At 40.1% G+C, this 22,496-nt stretch overlaps 1 protein-coding gene across 3 annotated transcripts in view; it reads right to left on the minus strand.

Moving 5' to 3' along the window:
• The window catches only part of dhx15 (DEAH (Asp-Glu-Ala-His) box helicase 15), a 53,839-nt gene that overhangs the window by 26,923 nt on the left and 4,420 nt on the right, over positions 1 to 22,496 (minus strand). For all 3 annotated transcript variants that reach the window (XM_028474111.1, XM_028474112.1, XM_028474113.1), the window contains 5 exons: positions 18,678 to 18,896; positions 9,352 to 9,519; positions 2,089 to 2,175; positions 1,579 to 1,728; positions 314 to 422 (listed from right to left, as the gene is read on the minus strand). In XM_028474111.1, coding sequence (XP_028329912.1) covers positions 314 to 422; positions 1,579 to 1,728; positions 2,089 to 2,175; positions 9,352 to 9,519; positions 18,678 to 18,896 — 733 coding nt within the window. The remainder of the gene's footprint in view (positions 1 to 313; positions 423 to 1,578; positions 1,729 to 2,088; positions 2,176 to 9,351; positions 9,520 to 18,677; positions 18,897 to 22,496) is intronic.

Genomic DNA, 22,496 nt, shown 5'->3' on the forward strand with positions numbered 1-22,496 from the left:
AGTTGTGTTTTTCATTGTCAACTTTTTGGCCTGCTTCCTTTTAGCAACACAGAACTAAATTCTACATTCTGTATGTAGGGTAACAACCACACTTGTGCTCCAAACTGTCAAAACTTATTCCAAAAACAGACAACTTTCTGCCAAAAGTTCAATATTACACTGTACTTATGGACTTGTCATCTCCTAATACAAAGTCTCAGAAGTGTTTGCGTCACAAACTTAAAACAGTTTGGAGATCAACCAACCTATCCGCACGTACTTGATGAGTTAAACTGAAAAGTACAAGAAAGCTGCTCCGTTTTTTCTTACTAACCTGGAGGGTCCATGAAGTCAAAGTGCACCAGGTCGTCAATTCCCAGTTTCTTCAGCTGCAGCACCACATATCCCAAATTAGACCTGAGCACCTCTGGGTAGGTGTTGTCCTTTGGTAGGGACAGAAGTGGAAAAATAAGCTACATAAATAGTAACAGTGCTAATCATCTACTTAATAAAATGTTAATCCCAACACACACCAACAGTGAAGGACTATTAAACTTTGTTTGAGATGTGTTCTTGTTAACAAGAACAGACATGGGCAACTAGCGGCCCAGGGGCCACATTCATCCCTTGGTCTAATTTTGTGCTGCCCCCAAAGTAAATGTGCAAAATGACAGAAATATACACCAAACGACAACAAAATTCACAAAAATGCAAAAAACAGAAATACACAAAAAAAGATTTTTTTAAAAAAGCTGAAGAATACACAATAGTATGACAAAAATACAAAATAGCACCAGAAACACCCAAAAGCAACTCCATAAACACACAAAACGACAACAAAAATAAACAAAACAACAAAGGAAATACACAAAAATGACTACAAAAATACACACAAGCAATCTTAACATATATTAGCCAGAAAAGTAAACAAAACAACAAAAATACATAGTTAGAGAAGAAAACCTCCCATAAACAAAAAAATACAGAAAAGAACAACAAAAAGACAAGAAACTATAAGATTATTATTAAAAACACACAAAACTATTACAAAAAGAAAAAAAACGAGAATAGAAATACAACAAACTAACAAAAAAACACCAAAGCACCCCAAGAAAAACCCCACTATACATAAAAAAAATACACAAAAAGACAACAGAAATGAAGAAAGTTACTCAGCACACACACACGTATACAGAGTTACAGAAACGTGAACAAAACCACTCTAAAAAAACAACAACAAAACCCATGTTTCTATCCTGTATTAATGCTCAGGTTGGTCAATATTCCAGACACAATGAATGTTGATAATGTGGCCCTCGGATCAGACAATCACGTTTGTGGCCCCAGCTGTGATATTAGTTGGCCATCTCTGTTCTAGAAGGTAACGGGGGTTATGAAGAGTTAACACTTGATTGACATTCTTTGATTTGAAATTCAGCTAAATGACAAATTGAGGAGTTCTAGAGTAGATTTTAAACAACAAGGAGGTTTTCCAGCTCCGAGGCTGCTCGAGGGAACACAAAGGGCTCCCGGCTTTGCAGATAAGCAATCCTGTGTTTACAAATGAGATAAAGTTCATTGAACGTCTTTATCACATACCTGCATTTCTGTTTTATAAGCTTTCTCCGTGTACAGGCGGTAGCATTTTCCAGGGCGTGTTCGCCCTGCGCGTCCGGCCCTCTGCTTGGCCGACGCCTTGCTGATGGGTGTGACCAAAAGGGATTCCACTCGGATACGTGGGTTATACACCTGGGAGGGAAAGTGGAGGAGTTATATCTCAGGTGAACTATGGAAAATATGGATACGAACGCATATTCTTCTAACATTCTCATATGGATTACTGAAAACAACGCGTGTGGACAACCTACAATAGTGCGTGTATAATCTTTTTTTTTTTTTTTTTTTGGTGCCATGTGTATAAGTTGGCTCCAGGCTGCTGAAATGTCAGAGGAATAAATAACAGGCTTTTCCATCTTTTGCCGCTGTCAGGTGTGCACTGCTGTGTTTATCTGGGGATTCTCAGGCAACAGACGCAGATAATCGCAGCAGATAAAGGGTGGTAGAAGAAGATGGGGGGGGGGGTGCGGCCAGAAAAAGGGGGGAGCTAACCTTTTGCTTGGCAAATCCGGGATCAATTACAAACACCACACCGTCGATGGTCAGGGACGTCTCAGCGATGTTTGTTGACACGACGACCTGTGGAAATGAGAACATGTGGCTTTAGGGAAATGATCCACCCGAGCTCATGGGAGGGATAGAGAAGATCTGCGGCTGGTGCTGGACCCCCACCCAACCATGTTGGAGCATTTTAATGTATGGTGGTGGTGGGACAGATTGTGGATGATAAATGCACAGCTTGGGATTCAGCACATGTGAAAACCCCTAACTGGTTGCAAACATGGCCACGATCGTGTAAGAAAACAACACACACACACACACACACACACACATTACACATTTTTGTTATTATAACATACAGTATTTGATAAATTGATTACATTATAAGAAGAATCCCAGTCCAAATATGTAAAAAGTTGTTTGATTTTATTTATATCATAAAGAATTGCGAGTTATTTTACATTATATGATTGTAGCACTGTACCATTTTAATATAGCATATCTCTGCGTATACTGTGCTACAGTGTAAGACCTATGCAATCAGCTTCTACTTGCATTAATCAGTCTTTCATATCATATATACATATATATATATATATATATATATATATATACTAATTCATAGAGGTGGGACGATATATTATGCGACAAGGTATTACGATATCAATTCTCAAGGGCACGAGTGGTAATAGATAAAAAATCTACACAATCTACTATATACAAAGACTATAATATTTTATTTTTATATATCATTATTGAGTTGAAAAGGCCATACATGAACTAAGAATGTCAGTATGTCCAGACTTAAAGTCAAATAAAAGCATGTACTGTATACTCAAATTTTTGGTATTTTTTCCTTATAAAATATTGTATCGTGAGCCTAATATCGTCTATTGTCTTGTCCCACCCCGCAACACTCATAACATTTCTGCGGTTTAAGTTGATCTTTAAAAGCATTTCATTTAAACTTTGGTGCTTTTTACTTGAACAGGCAGACAAACATCTTGTGCTGCGTTCACACCAGAAGTGGCGCAAAATGCTTGCGTGGCCAGATTACATACAAGGTCAATGGGATGTCGCGGTAAGAGGTGAATTCTTCTCCTGTTGGTCGCTGTGGTTTGATTCCGTGACATTGGTCATATGCTTGAGTTGAAAGTATTGAACTCCAGCGAATGTTGCGCATGAGATGCAGGCGCGAAAGCCAATCAGAGTCCTTGTTGTCAATGACGTCAGGCCGTCAACGCGGATGCCGGTCATTTCACCCATTTTAGCATGGAGGAGAAAAATATTGTGGCGGTGTGTGTGACCGATGATTTGGTGCAGCTCCTGAAGAAAACAGTGAAACTCACAGAGTAAGATGCATCGCTGGTTAACCTGGTGAATCCAGGAACGCCAACGTTGAGCGTTTTGACGACTCTCCAGCTTTCACAGAAGGTAAAGAGCATCAATTTTACTGGGGTCCTCCATAGTTGATGGTGAAAAAAAATGAAGTCTGGTTGGCGCCTTTTTTATATTCGCTTCAGACGCGCATATGAAGCGAATACGAGGAAAATGTTTTTCGACACTGCGGAAGCATTCGCGGGGTGCACGCGTCACAAAAATTTGCGCAGTGTCCGGTGTGAACGCAGCATAAAACTTGTTCAATACATCTGTTTATCTATAATCAATTAAAAAGCAAGGCATCTCTGTTTGTGTGTGTGTTCCTCAAATATCTCTATGGATCAAGATCAGACTGACCTGAAATTGTCAACATGGCTGCTGCTTGGTTCAAGGGTGTGCAACATCAGATTTGTTTGGACACCCCACCTCCTGAGTCAATGGACTCAGTCATGATGTCATCAGTCCTAGCTCTACAGTGATGTCATCAGTCCTAGCTCTACAGTGATGTCATCAGTCCTGCCTCAGTGACTGTTGCTTGCGGAACGTTTGCATGGCTGCTGCTTGGTTCAAGGGTGTACAACATCGGATTTGTTTGGACTGCAATGATACCGTTAATAAATTATCTCTATAAAAGCAAGGAATTTCATAAATGCTTTACAAATTCTGTGTGCATCTAAACTGACTGTTGTGGATTAATGACACTAAACGAGTCTGTTCCGGTCTGAGGAGATCTGGATCCGCGTGAACAACAATCTGGAATTGTAATTGATGGGGTTCAACTCCCTACAGTGTCCTTGCTAAAAGCCGAAATATATGAAAACACAATAGTTATCACTCTACACATTATACAACAAACCTAAATGTCCCTGACGTCCCACCTTCAAACACAAACTCATTTGGCCATCCATGAAAAACCTACTTAACCTCCCACTTTTCCATAGCAATACATACTTCCTACGGGCACTGCACTAGTAAAACCTAATGTGAAAGTATTTGAACTATTTCTGCAACTTTGTTCATTGTAAATGGTAAATGGTAAATGGACTTGATTTTATATAGCGCTTTATCACCACACTGAAGCAGTCTCAAAGCGCTTTACATATCAGCTCATTCACCCAATCACTCTCACATTCACACACCAGTGGGACAGGACTGCCATGCAAGGTGCTAGTCGACCACTGGGAGCAACTTAGGGTTCAGTGTCTTGCCCAAGGACACTTCGACACAGTCAGGTACTGGGATCGAACCCCCAACCTCTCGATCAGAAGACGACCCACTACCACCTGAGCCACGGTCTCATGGATGTTTCTAAACCTACACTGCTTTTTTGCTTAAGGTCCAATCTCCCCAAAAAACCAAAACCTTGATAATTCTATCTGAAAATATTATGTATTTAAGTATCCCTAGGCAATATCTTGTAAAGGTAGTTCAGTCAAAAGTAAATTTGGTCTACTTACCTTTAACATTTAGATCTGTTTATTAATGAATACTGAATCAAAGCAAACATTTTTTGTTTGTGGAAATGCTGAACTTAATTTCAGTCTAGGAAAAAAAAAGGGGTCAGGGGTGTTCATTGTTACCCTCACGTGAACCTTGACCGACTCTCGTGTAACTTCTTATGTAACAGAGAAAACTGAATGGCCACCAAAATCCATCGGCTTTTTAATGGCACTTCAGACTGTGGCAGTGGAGTCACAGCCAAGTATCCTGGCAGCTGTCATATTTTCCTATGTTAAGTTGGTTTGCTGGCAAAATGCCTGCCCACACTTTAAAATGTTTTCCTCGCTCACTTGCTCAACATGCACCGCGACAAATAGGAGCTGCAGGCTGACCCCGTGCTGTGGTGTGGTACCGTAGTGGCTGCTTGGCTTCTTGGTAGTCCTGGCAACGAACCGTCAAGCACATAACCAAACAGCTCTCTGTAGTTCTTGCTGATACAAGTCCACAGAACCAATTTTGCTCACTTGACACACTTTCTTTGTAGAGTTGGCTTTTTAGCTGTCTTCAAGCTGTGAGCCTTAGAGACTCTAAAATCCCACCTTTTAAGCAAGGATTTCTGTCGACATGTTTAGTTATTAATGCCAAGGAGAGCTTCTCCCATTCCTCATTCAGCCCCTGACCTAGAGTGGTTCATGTGTTGACTGTTCCTCTTGGTATTCTAGTCACTAAATGAAGTGAGCGTGGTAAGTTCAAAGACTCTGCTCATTAGACTGTGTCGTCTGTAATGGTGTTCATTTTGACGGCAAATTTTTGATATAGATTTGGTCGTTGTCTTTTGATGAAAATTCTACTTCATTTAAGTCGAAAATTAATCATGAGGACTATTTCAGTTATGGTCCTGTTTCTTGACTTTAGGATTTTAGTCGACTAAATCTGTTACAGACGTAGTTGACTAAAATGAGGCATGACAGTATATGCATTAAAAATAACCATTTATCAATCTGATATGGCAGTGGTTCTCAAAGTGGTTCAAAGTACCCCCTTTCTCTAACTTTTGAATCCAAGTACCCTCTTATGTCCGACTAACACATTTTGCCAAGAATTCTATAAAATACAACTATAAAGCATAATAATGAAATTAATGAGTATATTTTTTCTCTTATTTTGTGTGTTTTTGTTGTTTTGTGAGTTGCTAGTAATATTTAGTATGATTATCATTTTTAACTAAAAACAAACATTATAAAAACCCTTATTTTTAATGCTTTCATTTATAATTTCCTACACACTCTCTCTCAAGTACCCCCTGAAGTGCCGTTGCGTGCCCCTAGGGGTACACGTACCCCCATCCCATATTGCAGAAACACTACAATATGGAATTGTATTGACGCTCGTAAATACACGCACAGATTTGATTTGATCAATGCTGATCCTATAAGATCCTATAAGCTGCCTTGCATCCATGAAACCAATCAGCTTACTTCCTATTGGATCACTTACTGGCTTGTCCCACCTTCCACGCAACTAAAGCCGATTTGATTAGTTTTTATGTTACCCAAAAAAAAATCTATTATAACTATTTTCGTTCACATGCATTTTATTTTAACGTGTTTTAGTCTTGTTATTATCACTTTAAAAAATGTAATCGACAAAAACTTTTAGTCAACAAAATTACCACAAAGCTTGGGATGGATATTGGCTTTTCTTGTCTCCTTTTGTTACATTTTTAACGCTAAAAAAATGACAAGAAAACAGAACATTGAGTCGTTTCCCAGAGTAAAAGGACAATCCACTGGCTTGAGTTTTACCGTAATCTCATCACTGGAAAAAAAAACTATACACAGTAGAAGCATGGAATTAAAGTAGCTGGAAAAAGAAAGCTATATCTGGCTATTACCTCATGTCTCATGGCAGACAATACGGTACATGCTAGCAAGCAACTGCACCTAATGCTTCAAAGTCTATAGGAAAAAAAAATGGATTTGTGGAAGTTGCCCCATATGTGGGTGGGGATACGATCGGCAGATGCTGCGCACGACACCCTCTCACATTTCATGATCGTATGGGAGGCCTCATTGACTGCATTGATTCTGAAGGATTATCCAGGCTAGGCCCATTACACCGTACGCGGCCTGGCTCCTTTCAGTCTGTTTCTGCAATGGATAATCCTGGCTTCTTCATCAGTAATATCATTAGAGCATCATCTCTGCATGTTATTTCTGGGTTATTACCTGCAAGAGAGCAAGTGCTAGAGCTAACACAGGCCATCCATTACATTCCCCGCTGGGAAACATAACCCTGTTGACAAATAAAATCTCACAGGGAAAAGACAGAACATGCCTCAAAAAGTCTCTTAAGTCCCTTAAAAAACTACTGCCATGATATCAGGAGCCACGTATTAAAAATAATTTCAACACTAATAGCAGCACGTTTATTAGAAACCAATTCTAAATTGCCGAAAATCAAAGTGAGATTATACCCTTTGTGTGCAATTAGTTAATTTCTGCCATGGATTTAAATCAAAAATAGAAGCTTTGGGGCTTTTTGTGGAGAAATGGAGCAATGATGAGCAAGTGCTTTATGTTAATTGAGGGGTGGCTAATGCAGTCGTTAGCATGCATGGTGGCAGATGTGGGGAACCTTAATTCTTTTTCACTACTTTCTCTTGGGCTGGGTGGAATGACACTTCTGCATTTTTCACTTGATGAGTCGCTCAGTCAGTCGTTGAAGAGAGGCACATTTACTTCGAGCACGGCAACTCCAGAAGTGGCCCCGACTAGTCCAACAAGCTTCTGACAAATTGAACCCACGGACAGAAAAGGACATTAGCGCGGCTGTTCTGGAGATGTAAGTGGGAGCACGCCGATAGAAAGGCGACGATGAACAGAGTGACTTCGATTTGAACATTTTTACAGCGAAAGCTTTTGAGGGGCAGCTGAAAAACATTCATATAAACAACAAGAGATGCTGAGTTGGTTCCTTATCTTTAACAAATCATAAATAGTAATTAAATCACTCATTATAAAGCCTAGCAAAAAAAAAAAAGAACATAAAGACCAGTTTTCTAAACTAGCCAAATCCTCACTGACTATGGGATGAAAGCAGGTCACACCCAGGACAGGTTACCAGTCCACCACACATTTTAGACTGCATAAGGAAACCTGTTCACTCTAGCTCAATCACATTTTATAGAAAAATTCCCAATTGAAAATTGTGGAAATTCTTTGTTTACCCTTCAGCCTCCCTAGACGATGTCAGTTACTCAGTGATAAACCTTCACTCCAAACAGAACCGATGGCTTCTTCTAACACCCATGTAGGCAGACATACATACACAAACAGTTGTTCAGTTTTAATGGATTCTTTAAGGACACTTATTTTCCTGAAATTATTACATAATATTCCCTTAATTAAATAGAAATTGGTCACAAAATCTATAAAATTTAAGGTGAAGATCCTGTTGGGACTGATATACATCACGTATTGCTAGAATGTTGTTGGTTTCTTACATATTTTGTATTTTATGTCCCCGTAGAAGTGCAAACTAGGGCACAATAATGTTGAAATTACTAATTTTCCTGCATAAAATTGAAATCAAACTGCTCCGTATAAGGCCCCTGAACTAAAATGAGTTTGACACCTCTGATTTAAAGTGAGGTGCGGGGTGGAAAGCAATAAAATAAAAAACAAAAAACCATCAAAGCTAATACAAAAACACTAATATTCCCCAAATTTGAATTGAATTCAATAACGCTGAAGCATTTAAATGCATCTGACAGCAAAACATTTCCACTGTTCATGTGTCAGCTTGATCCGCCTCAATTAGAAGGAATGTACCAAGGAGTCATTCATCTCACCCTGTCCGCTCTCTGCTCTGATGCTGGGGGTGAATGTTTGCTCATTCACAAGTAATCATGATATTCTGAACTGTCAGATGGCCAGCCAACAGTGCGATGGGGCAGGTAGTGCTGAAGCGCCGGTGATTGAGCCCGTCTGAAAAAAAAGACTGACGTAGAAGAGCAGGCGAGGCTTCTGCTCCGATATTAATACTGATCACGTGAGAGAACGAGGTCGCAGATGAGTTCCCGTAGTTTCAGGTTTAGGAGGTGGAGCAGCAGGACCTATGCAAATCTAGCAACGAGATTTAATAAATGGCTGGGAATGCATTGCTTCCCTCAGGCTCGGAGGGTGTGAGTAACACCCCGCTTATAATTTAGAGCAGAAAATTGCATGCCCACAAAAGCAGCATATGTTATATGAGTCAGATCTGTGCTAAAGCTGAGAAAGAGGAAAAATGTTTATTCAGCCTTCTTCAGATTCCTTCCAGCTCCTTACTTCATCCACCTTATATCCCCATCTGGTCTTTCTACACCTATCACACTCAATCTCACCTCACTCAACACCCCTCTGTGTTTCTATAGCAATGAGGCAGTCAAACCTTCCGTCCGATGGCACCGTTTGGTTTATTGGGCGGGGGTGGCTCGAAGATGCGCTGCTGCTGCTGTGGAGGCAGCGTGGAGTACAGCGGAATGATTTTGAGATCGCCGACTTCAGGCCCTAGATCCTCAACCTTCCTCTCGATTCGCTTGCAGGCTTCGTCGATTTCCTGAAAGATTAAAGCGTGACAATTACTCCAGATGCTACCTGTGTACGTGAACAATTGGAGCTCAAGACAGTTTAGCACAGGGGTCACCAACATGGTGGCCGCGGGCACCAGGTATTCCGCATGAACCATGTGAGGGGCCCTCAGTAGCTCCAGTCACCAATGTGCTCCATCTAAAATCTGATTTGATTTCCAGGATTCAAACTCACAAAGATAAATACTTATGTAAATTTGCAATGGTAAAACAGGGGACGGGAGCCAGATAAGCAAACTGCTTCTCTCGTCTCCTTTTTCGGCATGTACAAAAAATGTAAACAAAAAAAAAAAAACAAAAAGTGAATGTAACCATGTCGGAAATAAACTGAATAAATAAATAAAATAAATAAAATAAATAAAATAAATAAAATAAATACTGCTGATAAAAAAAATCTTTAAATGTTTATTTTCACTGAAACATTGTGACAAATGTTGAATATCATATATAATATGATATACACAAGATTTTTAAAAACGCCTGGTGGATTTTCGATGAAATTTAATGAAAATGAAACAATTGCATAAATTAGGAGAAATAAAGTGTTTCATGTTGAAACCTCAACATTCCCTACTTTTAATATGTTATGGTTTCATTTATTCAGACAACTGTTTTTTCAGGAAATTTACTTTGATCTTCTTACATGTTTTGACTGTCAACTGCCAGTCTTCTTCAGAGGCGTCTGCTGATTGCTTTGATGTTTCCTTTGAAGTTTCCTTGACTTCCGCGTAATAATTCCAGCAAGATTATTTTTGTCTTTTTTTAGAATAATATGTTCAGGTTTTATTTATTCAGACAACTGTTGCCAAGGAATTCCACTTTGAAATCCTTATATGTTTTGACTGTCAACTGCCTGTCTTCTTCAGAGGCGTCTGCTTAAACCTTTGATGTGAAAAGCTGTTGTCTGAATAAATGAAACCTGAACATATAACTCAAAAAGGAGACAAAAACAACTTGCTGAAATTATTACACGGAAGTCAAGGAAATATCAAAGCAACCAGCAGATACCTCTGAAGAAGACTGGCAATTGACAGTCAAAACATGTCAGGAGGTCAACGTAAATTTCCTGAACAACAGTTGTCTGAATAAAAGAAACTTAAAAAGGTATTCAAAAAGAAAAAAAAAAACTTGCTGGATTTATTATGCGAAAGTCAAATTAACATCAAAGCGATCAGCAGATGCCTCTGAAGAAAACTGGCAGTTGACAGTCAAAACATGTCAGGAGATCAAAGTAAATGTCCGGAACAACAGATTTCTTAAAAAATGAAACCTTAACATTATTCAAAAAGAACTTGATGGAATTATTTCCAACTTTTTTAAGTTACCGCTATCTAACTGCCTCTAATTAAGGTGAAACCGTAAAAATGTCGCATTTAAGAAGTGCTATTCTAACTGGTAGCCCTTCGGACTATTCAGTACCTATGAAGTAGCTCATAGGTTCAGAAAGGTTGGTGATCCTTGGTTTAGAACAACACGTGGTGAATAAACAATCGTGGGGAAACAAGGGGGGAAAAGGGAAACAGAACAGCTGATGTGAAGCCGTGGTTCCCTGCTACAGTACATTTGTTCTAACAATCGCTGCATCTGACAGAGGAAATTAAACTTGGACTGCAGTATGCTTTGCTGAGCTCCCTGTGGCTCTGTTGTCAAATGCAGCAATCATGGCTAACATGAACGTGCACGCTCGGAAAAAAGGCACACAGACGTGTGCACGAAGCCAGACAGACTCGAACGAGGGGTTCATTATTCCACAGTGCAGTATTGTAGAGGGGAATGCGATATGAGACTGCAGCGCTGATGCATAACCAGCGGCAAATCATGGCAGATCAGTTTAGTGGAGCTGAACGTTTGAGAGCCGGTGGGCTGGCAGGCAGACAGACTCAGGCCCTGAGCAACAACAGGCATGAGCAGCACGACAGCGAGTGCCGGGTTAGGCCCAATCCTCCAAAGTCTTATTAGAGCACAATATTACATGTCCTGAATATGTCTACATAATTCACAGGCCAGGAACAAGCTGGAAATTCAATGTTTTTCAGCCATAACACACATTTTCTCCTTTTTATTGTTTGTGATAGACAAGAAAGCTCCACATTTCTGAGGAACCTTTATTTCCTCTTCAATTACAGTCATTTAATGGTCATGAAGCTGCAGTTACTCAATGTGACAGCCTATACTGTTGCACCACCTGCAGGCCAATGGGGGCAATGCAGTGACCTCTCTCACAAAAAAAAAAAAAAAAAAAACACGAATGGGACGGATTTTGATTAAAATTTAAGGGAAAATCCAAAATAGGATAAGGAACAATTGATAGGTTTTGGGGATGAACCAGATCAATATACCAATTATAGATATGTTTGAAAAAATTAAAAATGCATATCTTAGTTTGTAAATGACCAATCTTTATAAAATTTGACTTGGTTATGTCATGTTGGTTCCTCAATTACCCCATGACTTTCACCCCAATCAGATCCGAATTGGGCAATTAATTGCGATTTTTTGAGAAAACACAACATTAAAAGTTGGAATTTTATCTCCTACTTTGTTTTGTCTGTATACTAATGATTATAACACATGAGTTAAATGCATGTAAAACAGGCTGTCTGATTGCCAATGCTTTAGTGAACCACCTGATGTATGCCGACAATCTTGTTGTGTTCAGTTCAAGCAGTGCAGGTCTCCAGGAACTTCTTAAATATTTGTTCATAATATGGTGTGGATTTTGTCATCTACTGTATCTACAAAGCAATGAATCTCTGTCTGTATGTGTGTGTGTGTGTGTGTGTGTGTGTGTGTGTGTGTGTGTGTGTGTGTGTGTGTGTGTGTGTGTGTGTGTGTGTGTGTGTGTGTGTGTGTGTGTGTGTGCATCTGTGACTCAAATATCTCTGTGGTTCAGGGACACACAGAGACTTTCAACATGGCTGCTGCTGCTTGGTTCAATGGATTTGTTTGGAGCTGGGACATGTTTAAAAAAGCAGTGATAAGAGGTGTAGACGGACTCAGTGACAGTCCTAGCTCTCTACAGTGATGATGTCATTCCTATGTTCCAATCTTCAGTGATGATGCTATCTGTTCTAGCTCTACATTGATGATGTCATCAATTAGAACATTGGAACATTGGTCCTACCAGCTCAACTGTGATGATGTCATCAGTTAGAACATTGGTCCTACCTCTACAGTGATGATATCCTACCTTCAAACAACCTGAAAAAGCTACTTACCCACCCACTTTTCTATAGCAATACATACTTCCTACTGGCACTGCACTAGTAAACTATAATGCAACTAAAAGTGCTGTAGTGATCTGTAGGACTCGAGAAGACAAAAATGAAAAGTTTCCTAAGTTTGTATGACGTAGCAACGATTTGAATGTGCCAAGATGAGAAAGTGCAAGTCATCCATTTGTGTCCGCAGGAATCAAAACATTTCAGGCAATCTTGCGTTGTTTGATCCCCAGATTCCCTTGTCACTTTGATGAGAGTAAGAACATTATCATCATGAGCCTGACAAACGTTAAACTCAGTGCTATACGGTACCTGTCTGAACTGTAGAGACATTGGTACAGCTCTTGGTCATAGAAATGACTTCCAAGCCTTCAAAGTGTGAATGACTACAATCACTGATCCTGATAACTGCCAATATCTGGCAAAGAGGATATTTGGTGCTTGGAAGTTGTTGGCCTTCTCCGAGTGCTCACAATTGTTCCTCACACTTACAAGTAAAGCCTTCTTCATAAATCTAAAGTGCATTTGGTTGGTCCTAGGGCTGGGCGATATTAACTAAAACTATCTTGATATTTTTCTCAAAATGGCAATATACAAAAATAAAGTTCAATATTTAACATTTCATCGAATTCCAGACGATTCTGGGTTAGATTTGCTGATGCTGAATGCCACACAGGCACATTTATGAACAAAAAGCTGCGCAAAAGTGTCACTGTTGCTTTTTCCCCTGTAAGGGACAGCACGTGTGAGTAAGTTCTGTCGTGTGGCTTGTTTATGGCACACGTGTCAAACTCAAGGACAGGGGCCAAATCCGTCCCATTAGTGCATTCAATTTGGTCCTGCAGGAGAAAGTAAAAAAAATGACAGAGAAAACATGAATCATTGTGTAATTCTCTAATTGAGTTGTAGATTTCTCAGTCCCTCTGAATACACAAATTCAATGAAACTTCTCAATATTTGGAGGGCTCACAAGTATCACATGATGGCAGTCATTTTTAAACTAAAAATGTTGATAGAACGTTAATTTTTTACAAACACCTGCAAATTTACTGAAATTGTTCAACAAATTTTGCCCTTATTAAATGAAAATCAGTCACAAAATAAATCCTGCATTGACTGACATCTGTAACTTATTACTTGGATATTGTCGGTGCCTTACATACATATTGTTCATGTGGATATTGTTGGGTTCTTTCTTTCTTTCTTACTACGGACTTCATATTTTGTTAAGTGCTCTGAGATGACTGTCGTAATTTGCGCTATGTAAATAAAGTTGAGTTAAATATATGTGGAATTGCAAACTGGGACATATTAATGGTGAAATTTCTCATGTTTCCAGCCTAATCTCAGGCCCATTTGAGATTTAACTGGTTTGCATTTGGTCTCAGAACTAAAATGAGTTTGACACCCCTGGTTTAGGGGAAGGTCTGTGTTTGGATGCACTCATCAATCCATATAACTTTACTTTTCATGCTGTTCTGAGAAGTAGTGAAGTCACCGCGACTCCTAAAAGGAGTATTTCAATACAAAATGAGCTATAAAAAAATAGCTATACATCACCAAAATAGAGATCTCGATACATCTTGAATCTCAATCTACTGCCCAGGCCTGGTTGTTACATGGTTGAACCATGTGAGGTTAAATCTCTGCCATTAGAAAGCAAAGCCCCACAGTAATGCTGTTTCTCTTCTTCTCGACTACAAATGTGCCATTAGCCCCATTTGCCCCCTTGTTCTTGCATTAAGTCAAACCCCGCTGACGACCATGTGCCTCTTAATCAACACGCCGGCATGTGGAAAACAGGAAATATGAATGGATTGGGAAAATTATCCTCAGTATTAATAGCCTATCAAGCTTCTGTGTGCTGCAGCTGCCACGGAGGAGAAAAAAAAACAAAAACGGGCCCTCGTTGCCAAAGTGCTGGAAGAAGCAAGCTGGCTGTCCATCCCTTAGAGACATGAAGGCAGCAGTGTGTGCATCTGTGTGTGTTTGTGTGTGCATGCTGAGGGTAGGTGGCCAGCATTGGGAACCTGTCCACCAGCTCTCCCTGCGACCCCAGCAGCAAGCCGAGCTAATATCTCTCATATTTAGTCGCTTCCTCTCGACTAGCAAACAACAACCCCTCCTCCTCCTCCTTGCCGCCAATTCTTCTGTTTTGATGTCAGCTGCTGAGGGGGAAGCTTAAATATTAGGACTTATCTTTGCTCAACAGCTGTGATCAGTTTTGACGTTGTTGTTTTGGAGTTGCTGCTTCAGATCTACTCGTTTGTGGAAGCAAAACATCCCACAGAAAAGCAAAGGGGAGGAAGAGAGACGAGAGAGAGCAAAGTTCTAAATTAACCGGTCAGATAAAAAAAAAAAAAAAGCTGTGGCTTTCCATGGATCTGCCTCGCGATCATTAGTCTACATCAAAGTTGCTGGGAGACTGAAGAGGTTAAGAAGCGCTCGAGGGGTGTGCTGTTGCACCCCTTTGAAAACCCGTCTTTGCCAGACCTACCGCACATTAACTTCTTTAACCCAATTAGGAGGGGGTAATAATGAACTCTCCACTCCAGCGCTCACACTGATGCTTTTACTTGACACAGCACGCCTGCGTGCGTGTGTGTGTGTGTGTGAGATATACATCAACAAATTACATCTTGCTGAAAAAAAAGCTCCAACAACATTGCCTGCGAATATCCCAAACCCGCTCGCTCATTCTCAGCAGTTAGTATCAATGTTTGTGGCCACTGGTGGAGCCGGGGTTACGCCATGTCTCAAATCAATTGGCCGAGCTCAGAGGAGAGCACTTCAAACACTGTGACCCCCCCCCCCCCCCGCCCCCACCTACCCCACCCGACGACTTCATCCTGTTTGTAACAAGCCGTGTATCGATCCGGCTTTGACAAACGAGAACTGACGGAGATGTTCTACAGCAGTCCAACTTGGCACAGAGTGGCTAATTATTACTAATAATAAACAACTGACTGCAAAAGGGAGACAAGGGAGGGAGGCCACGAAAAAATACAACAAGATCATATGTCAGAGAAAGAATGAGAGGGTATATCTATTGATCCTGAGCAAAGGTGGACTCGTGTCTGCTCCTCCTCATCTTTGGGAATAGATGTGAATACTAAACTATTGGGATTTACATCGCCACGGCGACAATCTCCTCTGCAGCTTTCTGCTGATCCTTAGCCTCCGAACAGCGTTTTTGTCAAAAGCCCTGAGAGAATAATGGTGGGGACGCCGGCACATGCACATCCGACAGGCTTCTCCTGCCCAGCGATCGGGAGATTGAAACGTTTGTTGGCGCTTTTCCTGCGTGTGCGCGCCCACCCAGCTGTGACCAGATTCATCATTTTGAGCATGGACCCTGACCTCCATTACACATCGGTGGACAACATTTGTAGTAATGGTGGTGATAGCGGCGGCAGGCGGCGGTGGTTAAAAATGACTTATTCTTAAAGATTTGTGGGAAGGACCGAATCTAAGTCACACCTTGTTTTTTTTTCTGATGTTTCCTGAACCGTCAGAGAATCCACTGCAATCTCACACTGTTCCATTAGTGTGTATGTTGGCATAGCTCTGTGCATTAGCATGCACAGAGCTAATGTTGGAAATATAGGCTGTGTTCGAAATGCCAGACTACTCACACTAAGTTTGACATCAAAATGAGTTTTTCATGGTACACCAAATACAAGACAAAAATATAGGGTAAGCACCATGCTTTTTAATGCATCTCACATTAAATCAGGAACATTGAACAATCATTCAGAACAGAGTAAGCAGAATGCTTGTTTTAACTGCATCTCATGTTATTCTAGGGAACTGATGAAACACGTGGAAACATTCAAGTTGGGACAAACAGGGCAACGTGGGGAACTGGCCCGAGGAGGCGGGGGCAAGTGGGGATCGGGGAGCTGCAGACCCATACACTCACAGACCTTATATCCTTATTTTTTTGGTTCTGTCTAACAAGTGTGTCTAATTAAAAGAGTATGTGCATAGTGACTCTGGTGTGTTTGTATGTACTGTATGCGTGTAAGAGAGACAAAGAGGAGGGGGAGGTCAGGGAGAAGAAATAAATATATGAATTATTAAATAAGGCAGGTTTTTAAAAAAAAATAAAAATAAGGGGGGAAGATGGGGGAAGGGAAGAAAGAAGGAAAGGGAAATAGAAGGAATGATAAAGATAAAACACGCAGGAAAAAAGGTTTTCTGTTTATCTTTTGCTTAGTATGTTTAAACTTGGACATGATTAATGATGACTGTAACCAAATTATTTTATTTTGTATTTTTATTTTTTCCTTTGTAAGCTGTTATAATTACAATTGGAATTGTGTTCATGGGGTAAGGCATCAATAAGTATTATACAGTACTTAAGCCTGAACCCCTTCAGTCATTATGTAGTAATTTTTTTTTTCTGTGTAAAGCCTTGTTTTAATGACTGAACATAAAATAAACTAAACTAATACTCAACCGCCCCGTGATGCATTGTGAGGGGAAAGTTAGTTTACCTTCGTACTGAGATTATAACCCTAACCCAATCCAATAAACAAATAAAACATGTCCATTCACGTTGAAAACAAAAATAAACAAAGAAAAAGATTGTATGCGCGCATATATGCGCACATACAATCTCAGTACGATGCGCACTCAGTACATGACACCGGCTTTGAAGTTTCATCAGAAGCACAATGATAAGCATAATGATAGGCATGACGCGTTTTCACAAGATCAAATGACCACATGTTAATATTCTACTTGGTCACTTTCTTGCTTAAAATGTTTTCAAAACTTTCAAAGGTAGAGAATCAATGGTGATATTTAGTCTCAGTGTGCTTCAGGTTTTCGTCGTCGTAGAGTCAAAATGCATCTTGGGAAACTTGGAAGTATACTTCAGTGGGAAAGCCCATCAACCTAATCATACTTATAATAGATATATAGTAGACTTTATATACTCATTGAGTTTGCAGTGTGTAGTATGGAGTGTACCATTTCAAACACAGCACCAGTCTAAATAGAAGCTTAGACAACAACCAGCATCAATGCATTATAGGACACACTGACATTGAGACCAAGCGACAAAATGTTGGTTTTTAACCCAACAACCCTTCAAGTATTGTTAAGCAGATTCTCAGTCAAATCATTATTAGTGTAGCTGTTCATAAACTACATTTCTGCATTCTTAGATGCAGAACTGGCAACTCCAGTTGGTCTCACGTCGTCATATACTCCTGAACTCATTAAAACTCTGAACGCATTTTGCTAATTTTCATTGCTGCCAGCAAGATATTGATGTCTATCATTTTGTGCCAAATGATAAACTTTGCTTTGCTTTTTAAACCCATGTTTATTAGAAATCAAAGGCACAACACAACATAAATGAAGCTTAATTTAAGTAATTGAAGAAAAACAACAACACACTTTGGTCTCAAATAATTTTAGACATTTTTACCAATTGTTCTGTGATTATTCATTAAATTTTAGTTTGATCAGATGAATACTTTTTGAGATAAGGACAATTTAGTGAGGGGGGGTATGTGTCGATTTTTGTCGCTCCTTAGTTTCCTTCCATTTTCAGCTTCCAATATCTCAGAAACTAGGAAAATGTAATTTAGCATACTAATACAGCTCCACCTACTCTCTCAGAATCTACAAAATATATGCTATACATCCTATCTCGTGGACATACCAGCCCCTCAAAATTGGAAACAAAATAGACTAAATTGGCCATATCTCAAAAAGTATTCCTCTAATCAAACTAAAAATGTACAGCGTGCCTATTGAATAATAATTGAACAATTGGTAAAAATGTTAGATTCTTTGGAGACGGAAGTGCGCGGGATATCCTGAAAGTTTGTTCAAGTGACACGGAACGACCCAACTTGTACTTCGGGGGTTGACAGTTCTACTGTACCTACCTCTTGTCCAGTGAGGAAGAGCAACACGTCTCCTTCATACTCTTCACACATGTGGATCTGAATGACGGTGCGGATTGCTGCCTCCAGGTAATCCTGCTCCGGTTCAGGGGTGTAAAAGATCTCCACAGAGTGCGGGCGTCCTTTGACGGTTAGCAGTGGGCAGTCGTCAAAGTAGACCTGAAACTTTCCGGCGTCCAGCGTAGCACTCATGACAATGACCTGAGAGGGTATAAGGTAGACAGAGAAGCTTAATGCTATGTTCACGCCAAACGTGTTTTGGGCGTCAAAATCGTGCCTCACGCCCCTAGTTGGACGCTTAGTGCTCATTGAACCAGACGCTTGTCACCAGCGTCGAAGACGCTCTGGACGCGAGTCCAAACAAGTTGGGAAGAGAGTGCGAGTGCATTTTGGGGAGGGGCTTCTCTGTTGCCGGTGATGTTTATACAATGGATGATATCGTGGCAATCAGTTACGTTCATAATTCACCCAGTAACTAGGAAGTGGTGGGGAACATTATTGTGTTGAGAAGGCTGTGTTTCCGGTCAGATGTATTTTGGTGTGATTCAGTGTGTGCACTGTTATGTGAGTGGGCTATAGAGAAGTGTGGTTGAATAGAAAATAACGTCTGAACACGCCACCTCTGACCTCCGTTTATCGGCTCTACATTATAGAGAGAGTGGCTTGGCTTTATTTGCGCCTTGGGACCGTTTCTGGATTCACCAGAGCTGCGCTCGGACGAGAGTCGCTTTCAGCGCTACTTCCATCTGTCTCGTGCCAAGTTTGACAACCTGCATCGGCACTCGCATCCCCTACCAGGACACTAGGCGCTCTATTCCAGCAGAAGAGCGACTGTCCATCTGTCTCCGGTTAGTGATTTTTCATTCATTATTCTGAATTCGTCACGATTGGGAAAAACTCCTGATTGGTCGACGTGCCGCGATGTGTCCCAAAAGTTCAACAATCTCAATTCTAGCGTTGGAGGCGCCGGACGCACGTCAAAAGTTTGAAATCTCAGCGTCCGGCGCATGTAAAGCTTCAAAACAGGCCGCACAGGACGCGCAGTGGGACCTCTTGACCCTCCTAGAAGCGTGTCCACTATATATTGTCTATGTAAACCTGACGCTGTCAGGATGCGTTTGGTGTGAACGTACCATTAGACTTCTAAACACTAGTATGAGCATAGGCGTCAGTTTAGGGGGTCAAATGGTTCAGTCTACTTGCCTACAGGCTGCAAAGCAGTAACTTTTCACAGACTGTGAGTGGAGGTGTAGATGGCAGAATGCTTCAAAAGTCAGGGTGTACAGAAAGAGGAGAGTAAAAGTTCAGACATGGGTCGACTGTGTCATCCAGGTCTTCTATTGCCAAAGGGGGGTCTATTAGTGGTTCATGTGATGGAAAGTTCAGGAACATTAGCCTGTAGTCTAATGCTAAGTTTGTCCATATTTTCTAAGCTTGCTCACTTTTCTCCCCATAGTAGCTCATATTACTGAAGAAAACTGGATTTTCACTGTTGTTTTAAATAATTAATGCAGGCAAACGCTTAAAAAGCTCTGCTTACATTCACTCAGTCAGGAGTAGCAGCCCTGAGGAATTAGGTGAGCAGCTCTGATAAATTAATCAATTATTAGGGAGTAAAAAACATTAACAAAGAAAAATTGTTCTGAAATTAGAAAAAAAAAATAGCTGGTAGTCTATTTATTTTAGAACAATTTCAACCCCTAAAGCCTGAAAAGAAAACAAAAAATATAGCTAGAAAATTTTCCTTTTTTTGGTAACTGAAATTTTTTACTTTCTACTGAAATCCCCAAAATTAAATTAATATTAAAAATTAAAAAAAATTGACAAACATAAGTATTTTTTTAAAAACAGAGATTATTTTGAAATATAGAGCTAATAATTCAATCGAAATGATTTTAATTGTATTTTCAGTGCTTCCCTTACCAATTAATGAAAGTGCATATCATTAAACCAATCATTAAAATGCATAGTTTTAAGTAAAACAGTTTTAAATTTCCCACCGACCTGGGACCCAGTAAGATTTCTTTTCATGGGGCCAAAATCCCTGGCAACAATTACAATTATACATGGATCTTATCTATTAATTTGAACATCTCTGATTGTTTTTCTCTGATGGAGTTTCCTTGTACACAAACAGTTTTTTTTTCCTTTTGTTTTTTGTTTTCTTGTCCCTGCTCGAATAAAAAAACAAATACATGAAATGAAGGAATGAAAAAACATGAAATACGTGCGGCACATGCCTCTTATAGTGGCCTTACCTGAAGTAAAACCAAAGATAGTCCATAAATGTCAGACCAGGAGAGCAAACCTTATATCGAACTTTGAAATTAAAGCTCACAGCAACCATAATGTAAAACCAGCCATTTACCATCCAAGTCAATGACCTGTGCAGAGATTAGACACTTCCTGTTCCTCATGCTGGTTACACAATGTTCTCTCCTGTGCCATTACATCAACGGCATTAGAATTCCAATGGAAACCACATCTCCCGTTTTCAATCTCAAAACATTTTCAGGGGCCAGTGTCCCCGCATTTCGCATTACGCTCTGCGACACATCATAATTGCTCTTAATCAAGGCAAATTAAACTTTCAAATTTGGGAGGCGATAGGGATGAAGGAGATAGGGGGCATGGGTGGGTGATCGTTCCCAATCACAATCACAGAGAGCTCATTTAACAGTCGGCGAGCAACAATCTAACCTTTGATTCACACTCTGACAAGCGACTAGTCGTTGCCCCATCTGTTTTTACAACAATTATGTCGGCCACATTCCTGCTTTTGATCCCATCCCACACCAACAGTCGACCCAGGAGAGGAGATCGCTGTATGAACAGTCTCTGCTCTTGCTGCAGTGCAAAATAGATGCTCATTTCAACGAGCTCGCAGCAATATTTCTTCCCTCAACGCGCACACACATGGCTGTCAGGTAGGGGTACACACAGGCGGGAAAACATGACAGGAGAGCAACATAAACACTGGCTGTCACTGCATTTATCCAAGGGGAAAGACATATTTAGGGCTGTAGCAGCCATTACAAACATTCATCGGAACATTTGAAGGATTGTGTATGTTGTGTGTGTGTGTGGAGCAGGACAGAAACAAAACAGAGCAACTTTTAAAAGCTTTCTATAACAAGACGAAACGTAGAGACGTGTGGAAAACTACATACATCTACATCTCCCTCTCTCATTAACAGCCTAATACACAATATTTTCTGCCAAGGGGGGGTCATAGTTTCACCGGCATTTGTCTGTTTGCAGGATTACACCAAAATATTTAACTCAATCTTAACCTAGGATAGACCTCCCACCATGGAAGATTCCATTACATTTTAGAGGGAATCCAGATAAATATAAGGATTCTGGCTCAGATTAAAAAATAAAGACAATCGCTATCTCTAATCATTGGCAAAATTTTAAAAAATTCCTATCTCGGTTCGTAAGAGGCCGATCTTCATGAAATTTGACTTGTGTCATGTTTGTTTCTTATTTCAATCCACTAAGTTTCACCTGGATCGGATCCGGATTGCGCATTTTATCGTGATTCTTCCAAAAGAAAAATTGGAGTTCCCATACATTTGGACCTACTGTATTGTTATTAGGCTTTTGTCTCTTTTGTCTTTGTCTGTGGTTTTGATGGTTTGTCAGTTTTGAGTCAATTTGTGTTCTTTGTTTAACTGTGTTTATTTTTCAGTCATTTTCTGCATTTTTGTTATCCTTTTGTGTATTTTCAGAGTAATTTAGTGTGTTTTTGGAGTCATTTTGTGTGTTGTTATTTTTTGTTATTTTCTGCTTTTTTGT

The sequence above is a fragment of the Gouania willdenowi genome, chromosome 18 (genome assembly GCF_900634775.1).
Source record: "Gouania willdenowi chromosome 18, fGouWil2.1, whole genome shotgun sequence".
NCBI classification, from domain to species: Eukaryota; Metazoa; Chordata; class Actinopteri; order Blenniiformes; family Gobiesocidae; genus Gouania; species Gouania willdenowi.